Genomic DNA, 10,312 nt, shown 5'->3' with positions numbered 1-10,312 from the left:
TCTAAATGATCTTAATGAAGTGATGTACACCGACAATCTTCTACTTCTCCATTCAACTCACATAATGGGTGGACTCTATTAGAGGCTATGTTTCTTATTCTTCTACGAAATTTAACACATCAAACAATGTCAGTTACGATTTTTGATAAATCTCTTGAATAAACTGACTTTTTTTTGAATCAATAGATTAACTAGCATGCCATAATGCCAATTGCAGAATCCCCTCATCTTTAGAAGGTAACAACATTTCATCCGCATGATACATTACCAAAATCAATAAGCCATATAGACTCCATATCCACGCTATGACATGAATGTATGATTAAAGATAAGCAATACCTCCTCATGCTATATGATACAAAGCATACACCAATGTGAAGGAAATTAGCGAATTCGTTCATATGCATTTATCTTGTCATCATCTAGAAAGTTACACAGATACGTAATCATCAAGATTTTGCAGTTACACCCTCATCACGACCATCTTCCACTTCGATGCACATACATGGATTTACGATTCTGAATTTTCTGATTCGTGACAAACAAAAGCATCAACATCACGTATATTAGCATGTACCTGGGGGCCGGTATGGCGTCGGTAGACCGTAGAAGTCTGAAGGCGTACACTGTAATGTCTCTCTCTCTCACTCGCTCTCTGTAATGTCTGTGTCGACAGTGGACACTCTACAGTCGACTCTCTGCTTCAGCCTTCTATTATCTTAACTTAACTATAACTTCAATCTTTTTAGCTTTTAAGTACGTACATATATGACCTAATTAATAATCGGCTAAAACGGTTTGAGCCGGTTTGGTAGCGCTCAAGCCGAACCGAACCTAGCTCAAACCGTTTATACAGGCTCAAGCCTAAGCCGAGCCCTGCCGCAGCCCACTAAACCAGTATAAACTGGTTTAGCTAAACGGTTTAGGCTTGAGCCGAGCCATTGCCGATCCCTACCCGTTTTTATCGAAGTAGTTTTCAAACACTCACAATCTTCAATGGCTTTATGCCTCCCAATTTACATGTACCCTACTATGTAGCAACTTTATACAAAATATTTCCATTTTCGTTTACTTTTACTTGAAGGTTTTTAAGCCTTAATTGTTATAGATTTTTGTCTAAACTTTTTTTCTTTTTTTCTTTTTTTTCCAAAAAAAGACTCCTTCCATTAGTTATAAAATTTTACAAGTGAGACGATTATGTACAAATCCCTGTAGGGACGCGATAGTTCCATCTTATGTGGATGCATGTTATCATTTAGGCTGGACAAGCCCTAACACAGGGTGTCCCTATGGAACACTTCACCAAAGGGTGGTACGGTGAGATATGGATGGACTATGGTATCAAATGGGTCTTAACTGGTTACTAACCGACACTGTTAATGATCGTAACACACGCGTAAGATTAATTATATTAAGCACAGGACGGTAACCAAATAGACACTAACAATACGTAAAACAGTAGCACTTCTATTAATTATCCGTCCCCAATTACATTGTTGTCAGGTCCTTTTATAGGTCTCCAGTTGAGTTACAAACTAGTGGCAACCGGCAATCGGCAACGATCCGGTCCGGATCCGAATCAGCATACCGATTTTGGGTCCGTTCACCCGCTTCTCAAAATAACATAATACTTATTAATTATAACTCCCTATCCCTAATTAAATACCCCTTTCACACTCTAGACTCTAACCGGCCCTTTGGCCTTGCCGGCCAACACTCATCTGTGGGGGGAGCTCTTGTAGTAGATCAAAATGATTGGGGCTCACTAGCGATGGAGGATTTTGTGACTGTGGAGTTTGACGTAGGACATGGGATTTCCCCACCATTCGCCATTCCATCACAGCCTTATCGGGGTGTGGTGGGGGAGGTTTTTGATGTCCTAACGTGTCCCGACCTTCCAAGGTCTCCATGGTGGGATCCTTAATGCGTCTCGTGGGGCAGTTCTTTTTTAAATGACCAAGCTTTTTGCATGCAAAACATTGTCCCGGTGCGCCGATCACTTCTATGTGTTGTTCAATCCGTATTCCGTTTTTCCCCAGAATGAGGATCTTGGAAGGAAGTTTGTTGATATCATGCACCAAGAGGCGAATATAGGGGGGGCCTAGGTGTTTCTTTAGCCTGTTCGCTAGCGTTAGTTCCTCGTCCAACATCATACCCAAGGAGTTTCCAATAGTAGGAAGTAACATATTGTATTCTAAGGATAATCCTGGAAACAACATTGTTACCTTTTTCATGGAATCATCCTGTTGCGCAGCTTTCTCTAGGTTAAAACCATGTGTCCATTTACGCATGAACAACCATGTGTTTCAAACCTAGCAGGGAGATAGTGTTATGAGGTTCACTGCAAAATCCTTATCTTCTAGTATGATTTGATAGAAGCCTTTACCAAGCGGTTGGACTTCTTTTTTACCATGTAGTTGTGAATGAAATTTAGCTTGCAGCATATCTCGCAACAACCCTCTATTTGGTCGTGATCCCATCACGCGGCATATGACCACTATTCACTCAAGGCCCTCTATCTCTTGCTCAAGTAGAAGCATCTCTTCGTTATTAAAAATACAATTTTCATAGAAATGAATGATAGGTAAATATTATTTTACAAATACATTATACAAATCATACTTCCATCCAACTCATTTGGTACGCATTTGGTACACAACTCATTGAATATACTAGATTTATTTAGCACGTGCTCTAACATCCATTATAAAATATACTATTAGTGTCAGGTCCCCTTTTTTAATGTCACATAAAAATATCAAATTTTTTTTTTTTGTGGGAGAGTAAAATGTGGGGAATTTACGAACCATTTTTCTTTTTCTTTTTCTTTTATTATTATAAAAAATAAAACAAATACTTTTAAGTTTTACATCTATTATAATTTATAACCATAGTATGTAAAATTTGTGATCGTCTAGCATAACATTCGTTTTCCTACGTTGGAAAAAGAATGCGAATTTTATTCAAACATTTTAGTGTTTTCCCCAAAAAAATTTAATGTTTTTTTTGTCTTTTTCTATTTTTTAGGCTTATTTACCTCATAATAAATAGTTAATTCAAAAGTATGGTATTTATCATTCTTTGAGGGTGTTTTTCTTACACGAATGATTGAAACACGTATGGTACGTATGGTTTATACTATGAAATTTTAATTTATAGCAATATTATTAGGGTCAGGTCCCACGAATACTTTTTCATGTATTCCTATTTGTATTCGTATGCATTCGTGCATAAGGCCACACGAATGCGAATATGTCAATCTATGAATGGAAGCATAAAGGCAAGAGTGTATGTGGGACCAAGGTCATACTAGGTTATTACGCATTTAATGAAGGCATAATCAATGTGTCTGATATATATTGAAACATGTCAATGTGTTTACTTGAGGACAATTCATGATGAAAACATTTTAAGAAAATTGATGGACATACCCCTTGTTTGTGAATTAATGTAGGCTATAATCTACGAGGGTGAATAAGAGAAATATTAACACTACATCGCGATGTGAAATATCTCCTCAAGAGTAAGAAATCCTCTAAACACACAAATTGCGTATCCAATGTCCAATCTGATTGTATTGATCTAGCCCAATCAATAAGTGACATGTTTCTACTGTGGTCAAGTTAGGGGTGTTGGACGTTGATCATTACTAAAGAAGTGCTCACCAAGTTGTGGATCTACAATCAATAGAACCCGTTAGAGGCATTTACATATTACAATATATAAAAGGGAGCAGTTGGGCATTGATTGAATGATAATGAGTGGAATCTTTCTTGTTAGCCTTGGTAGTGTATTTAGGTTCTTACAACAAACATTGGAATTAGCAAAAAACGCATCTTCTGTCATTGAGAGCAAAGTAAGGACCGGTAGACCAACATTTGGGTTCAACAATAATGCGTAAAATCTTTGTCATCAGACTTGGTATAAGTGTTTGAAAGGTTCATTGGAAATCGTTCATTCACAACAAAACAATCGAGTCAGTCACGAATGCACCTCAAAGACGTGTCCCTTTTTGTTGATTTTTTCGTTTTCTATCTCCAACGTCATCATTTCTACTTTTTTCTCTATTTTTATCCTCATATGTCTCCAAACAATGATGGCAACAGTCTCCAATGTCATCATCTCTATCATTTCAGTTTTTTTCTCTATTTCTATCCTCATATGTCTCCTAACAATGATGGCAGCAATCTCCAATGTGATCATCTCTATCATTTATGTTTCTTCTTTGTTTTCATTTTTATATGTCTCCTAACAACGATGACAACAATCTCATTTCTTAGTTTGGACTTCTTAGTTTGTTGTCCTAGATACAGAAATATGATTTGAGACAATCTTCACTAACATTTAAGTTTTGACTAACATATATTACCGAGGGGAAACTTGAATTTGAAGATAGAAGGCTTACATAGATAGTTATATCTGAAACATTCATATTGAGACATAAAAAGGGAAATCGAAAATTGGTAAGGATAGATAGGATAAACGAGCACTAGGAGAAAATACTAAAGTGGCTTAAGTAAAACATGAACTTATGTTCCCTTATACCAATTTTTGTTTGCCTATTTACTCTTGTTTTTATTTTTGTGGTTTCAATATTTAATATCAAACCTTAATATTATGTGGGTTTAGGGGCATGAAAGATGTCGACTTAAATAGAAGTTGATTGCATTGTTCTACCTCTTATGCCCTTAAATCATAATCATGGTGATATCTTGATTGCTATGAAAATCTTTGAAGGCCCAACATATATTGATTGATGATGGGGTAAAGCGCATACATAACAAGTCCTACAATTGTTGATTTTCATTACCCAGATGGTGTGGGAGAATGATGGTTCACAATAACAAATAGCGATGGAGTATCTATCACTAATATTTATGCTTCAAAAGTTAGAATTCTTGCTACATAGATTTGTTGTTTAAACATATTTGTTCAGACTTTGGTGTAATTCAGTTTTGCTAGGTTTGATTCTCATTCCTAAATCCATATTTTTACTCATTCTTGTATTCATATTTGTACATTGTTGAATGCTAACCTTGTTTGGTGCCTTTTGAAGGGTCCATGGACATGAGAAGATGTTGATGCCTTTTTGCAACTAGGGAGGTTGACTAGAATATTGTATCTTCAGTTTCAACTTCTGTAAATACTCAAAACTCAATATTGTATCTTCAATTTCAACTTTTGTAAATGCTCAAACTCGAATATTGTATCTTCTGTGTTATGTAATGGTTTTATGTGTTAAAGGCAAACTGTACTTTAAGTGTCTCAAAATGTATCTTCACTTTTGAATATTATTTGTGTTGTGTGGTCATGTATATTTTTCTGCAATGATGCATTGGGGATTTGTGTAATGTGGTCATGTATGATTTTCTACAATGAGGCTTTTAGGAATTCTAGAATATGGTCATGTTTTACTGTTTGAAATGATGCATTTGAGATCTAGTGATGTTTATAGTTTGAGATACATGTATATTATGTTTTGAGATATATATAATATGGTTGTTTGCATGAGATATATATATTATGGTCTTGTCTAAGTCCTGAAAGGATCTGTTTGACAAGTACACAATCTGTTCTTGTTTAAATCATGTATTGTTTCATTGGAGATTTATGTAATATGCACCGTTAAGTCTTCTAAATGTATGTGTTATATATGTGAAGCCTGGAAGGATGCTTTTGAGTGCATATGTAATATGTGCTCATATCACCCGACAAAGTATGTCCTAAAAGTATGTGTTTGAATATATGTATGGACTAGATCATGTATAGATTGTGCAATACATCTACCATGTAACTTATCATTAACAAATTTGTATCACACCACTTTGGATATGGGATGCATTGCCAACATACTATAATCTCTCAGCATAGTAATAGACACAGATCCAATCATTATGCCAATCATAACCAATACCAATCCAACTACATTCACCATGGGATATATGCATCATGGATATGTTTCTCCATTGAGGCTTGCTTGTAGTAATAGAATGATTAAAGTGTGGATGGGGAAGATGAGGATGTGCACCATAAGAAATAGAATCAACAAAGGTCTAAGAGAGAAAGAGAACATAGATGGATGTAGCTCAATTGGTAAGGTTGCCCAATGGAAACCAAGCGGTCATGGGTTCAACCCTTACTTTCCACAATGGCATCTAGTAAAATAGAGATATATATATGAAGACTATAATAGAGAGGTGAGACAATTGGGTTTTGAACCCAATCCAAGATGTAGTGATATTAGTGTAAACAACTTACCACTAGGGTAAACTAATAACAACCAAAAATTTAAAGAGATAGAGAGAATCAGTCTTTCATACAGAGAATTTGAATTTCCCCCCAAAAAATTTCTCTTATCTTAATCTTTTTCTCTTCTTCTTTTTTTCACTTTTCTCGAGGCTTTCACTTTCTTTCTTTTTTCATTTTTCATTTTTTCTTATTTAGTTTTCTTATTTATCTGTAATTGGACGGCCCTGATCGTCTGGGATTCCCGAGACGAGTTCAGGGCCGTCCAAGACCTAGATTCACTGGTTCTTCACATTTATGAGCCTGAGGTCGATTAGTGTCACGTGACGAAAAACCACAGGGTACAAACTTCAAAGTGAAGGAGGAGGAGCTCCTTATAAACCCCTCGAACCAATGTAAACAAGAGCACCAAGAAGAATTAATTAGGTGATCTAATTAAGTAACTGTGATTAGGGAAGTGATTAGTATGGCAAAGCTCATTGATGATGTCCGCATAAGGCCCACTCACTCCTTAATCTCCCTCCTCATCGTTCTATTCTGTCACGCCGCATCCTTCACTCCATCGGAGACCCTACATCTGCATTGGAATGTAAGTAGGCATCTCCCTGCCTTTAATCTCTTCATTAGCTAACGAATCATCACCAGCCATTAATCATTGATGCTTTTTATCGAACTGATCGAGTAGGTGGAGTATGCGAGTGTCACACGCCTTTGCCACACGAAATCGTTGGTGTCCATCAATGGGCAATTCCCGGGGCCGACCGTCTATGTCCGCGAAGGTGACACTGTCATTGTCAATGTCACAAACCTTGTCCATTACAATGTCACCATGCACTGGTAAAAAAAATAAAAATACAATCAGTTTTGCAATGAATCATATATACAAATCTTAGTTATTATTATTTTTTGCAATGATTTGATCAATGGGCTTTCGATCGGGCATTTTGATTTTATGAAACTTTTGGGCATTTCGATCTTATGACACTAATTTTTGCATATACGGGTCTCTCGTGTGTGTGTGTGTGTGTGTGTGTGTGTGGATCCATGATGGTGTATCTTGTTTTTATTTGTAGGCATGGTGTTCGGCAATTGTTGTCAGCATGGGCGGACGGGCCGGCATACATTACGCAATGTCCCATCAAGTACGGCAATTCGTATGTCCACAAGTTCCGTATAGTCGACCAACGTGGTACGCTCTTCTACCATGCGCACATCACCTGGTTGCGTGCCACGGTTTACGGCGCCTTCATCATCCTTCCCAAGATCAATGTGCCCTACCCCTTGGCATCTCCCATCGAAGACATCCCCCTCCTCATAGGTAAAAGAAATACTGTGACAATGGTAAATTTTTCGATGCACCTTTTCATGTTGTTAATCCTCTATTATGAGGTGCTAATCATACATACACCCTAACCTAATTTTTTTCACTCCTAGGGGAATGGTGGAACAGCAATGTAGAAGACGTGCTCGCACAGGCATTGACCGAGGGCGGGGCGAACAACTTGTCTGATGCCATCACGATCAACGGGCAACCGGGTGCTCTATACCCCTGTTCCATTGATGGTACATACATACACACACTACATACATACAGACACTACACACTGCACACTACACACTACATACATACATACATACACTACATTACACAGTACATACACACACACACACTACATACAATACGTACATACATACACTACACACTACATACATACACTACAAGACTACACACACTACATACATATAGAAGCAGCTGCTAGAAACTAATGAAACTCTGATAATTTCCTTGGGTATAACATGTAATTAGACATCACGGCTTGTGAGTAAGGCAAGCCCCCATTTTGATGGCAATGTGACTAATCGTGGTGCCTTCCCATCATGGCCGCAGACACGCCGGTGTTCAACGTGATGGCTGGGAAGACATACCTGCTGCGCATAATCAACGCGGCCATGAACTTCCAGATGTTTGTGGGAGTGGCCAACCACAACCTCACTGTGGTGGAACTCGATGCCGAATGCGCGCAACCGTATGTCACCCAGACGGTCGTGTTGGCACCGGGCCAGACGACCAATGTGCTCCTCACAGCCAACCAGGAAGTGGGGCAATACTTCGTCGCGGTGTCCGTCTTCTCGCCGGCCAACGCATCAGTTGTCAAATTCCCGACCACAAAGGCCACCGCCATCCTCCGTTACTCGGGCGCGAGCACCGATCTCTCGCGTTTCCTCCCAATGCCCACACTCCCCAAATTCAATGACACCTCGTACGTGTCCCAATTCACCAAGTCCCTCCGAGGCCAACCCTTCTCCCGGGGCTTCTACTACTACCAAGTCCCGCAAACCGTGGATGAGGATCTTTTCTTCACCATTAGCTACGCGACACAACCTTGCTCCACGTGCTCATACCAAAACTTCTCAGGGAACCGGATCGCGGCCTCGGTCAACAACGTCACATTCAAGGACCCCACCGTCTCGCTCCTCCAAGCCTATTACAACAACATCAATGGTGTCTATGATACCGATTTCCCCTCGGAACCGCTCTTCGTGTACAACTACACGGGACCTGCCCCGACCAATCAAGAATCGGTTTACGCCACCAAAGTGAAGGTGCTCGAGTTCGGGTCGAACGTCCAAATCGTGTTCCAAGACACGTCGACCTCGTTGTTGGACAGCCACCCGATGCATCTCCACGGTCAAAATTTCTACATTGTGGGAACTGGCACTGGGACGTATGACCCCGACACTGACCCCTCGACTTTCAACTTGCTAGACCCACCCTCGAGAAACACGGTAGCAGTGCCATTCGCGGGATGGGCAGTTGTCCGCTTTCGCACGACCAACCCAGGTAAATACTCGGTGTCAAACAAACACCAACAAACCCCTTGATATTTTAGGATATTGTCTAGAGCACCTTAACTATGTGTTCCAAGAGAAGTGACTCAATGTGGTAGTAGAAATTGTTAAAGCTAATACATTTAGCACTACAATAGAGGTATTTTGGCAACTTTTGAAGACAAATGAGTGTTTTGGTAAATGGGAAACATCAATGACAATAATGTGATTAGATCTAATATTGTTATGCTTGTGATTTGATGCACTGACCACTTTACAATGTGTTATAAATGTGTAGGTGTGTGGTTCATGCATTGCCATTTTGATATGCATGCGGTGTGGGGCATGTCAATGGCATTCATTGTAAAGAATGGTAAAGGAGTGAGCCAAACTCTACCACCTCCGCCTTTGGACCTTCCTCGATGCTAATGATTTTGAGATTACATTAAGGATAAATGAAGCTTAGAGTAGTAGAAGGTTAAGGTTAATGTTGTTAAAGCTTCTATTTAGAAGTTTTAAAAGTGACTTATTTAAAAGCCAACGTTTCATGATAATAGTAGTGACAATTCAATGGTTCACTTGCATTTGTATAAAAGAACTTGGATCTTGTGGTTGTGAATGTGATGTTGCCTATACGAAAATAGATTGAATTATGTATCCATAGTTAGTGGTAGCCAAGATTACGTATTGTATAATCTAGTTGTAGCCAAGAATTGATGATGTGTTGTATGTTCAAGCTAGTAGCAAGGACTTGTTGCTATTTACATGTCATCTCTGACTATATGACATCTCATTCTCTCTTATGCACTCACATATTCTAGTGGTAGCCAAAAAATTATGCATTGTATATTTTGGTTGTATCATAGAATTGAGTATGTATTCGGTATTCTAGGGTAGCCAAGAAAACTTGGGACCCTCTAAGGTGGTGGTGTAAGAGAAATTGTAAGAGGTAACTCTTCTTAGGACAAGGCTCTTGTGCAACATGGTGAAATTCATATTCCTTTCAAGCTACATAATTATTGTGAGAGGAATATTAAAATTCATCCTTACTTCTTCTTTTCATGAAAGAGGTGTATGCATTGAGACATGACAATGTGAAAAAACTTTGTTCTCTCTACAATCGTGACGATCTTATGACAAAGGTATGGTAAGGGTAGCTGATATAAAGGTAACTCCTCTGAGGATAAGGTACCCACAAACCTCCCTTTGAGATTTGTCCAATCAATTTTCCGTTTAG

At 38.8% G+C, this 10,312-nt stretch overlaps 1 protein-coding gene across 1 annotated transcript; it reads left to right on the top strand.

Annotated features, from left to right (window-relative positions):
* Window positions 1-6,676: 6,676 nt before the first annotated feature.
* Window positions 6,677-9,657, top strand: LOC147862586 (putative laccase-11). The gene is made up of 6 exons (XM_087320935.1): window positions 6,677-6,835; window positions 6,932-7,083; window positions 7,320-7,564; window positions 7,681-7,809; window positions 8,135-9,088; window positions 9,374-9,657. The coding sequence occupies exons 1-6, from the start codon at window positions 6,713-6,715 to the stop codon at window positions 9,502-9,504; spliced, it is 1,734 nt and encodes a 577-aa protein (XP_087177061.1). The 5' UTR covers window positions 6,677-6,712; the 3' UTR covers window positions 9,505-9,657.
* Window positions 9,658-10,312: the final 655 nt, after the last annotated feature.

This window comes from Azolla caroliniana, unplaced genomic scaffold (genome assembly GCF_043228905.1).
Source record: "Azolla caroliniana isolate FFs.n. ecotype wild unplaced genomic scaffold, voAzoCaro1.0.p SCAF_6, whole genome shotgun sequence".
Lineage (NCBI taxonomy): Eukaryota > Viridiplantae > Streptophyta > Polypodiopsida > Salviniales > Salviniaceae > Azolla > Azolla caroliniana.
The sequence above is the reverse complement of the archived record's forward strand: the minus strand, read 5'-3'. Positions and strand labels throughout refer to the sequence as shown.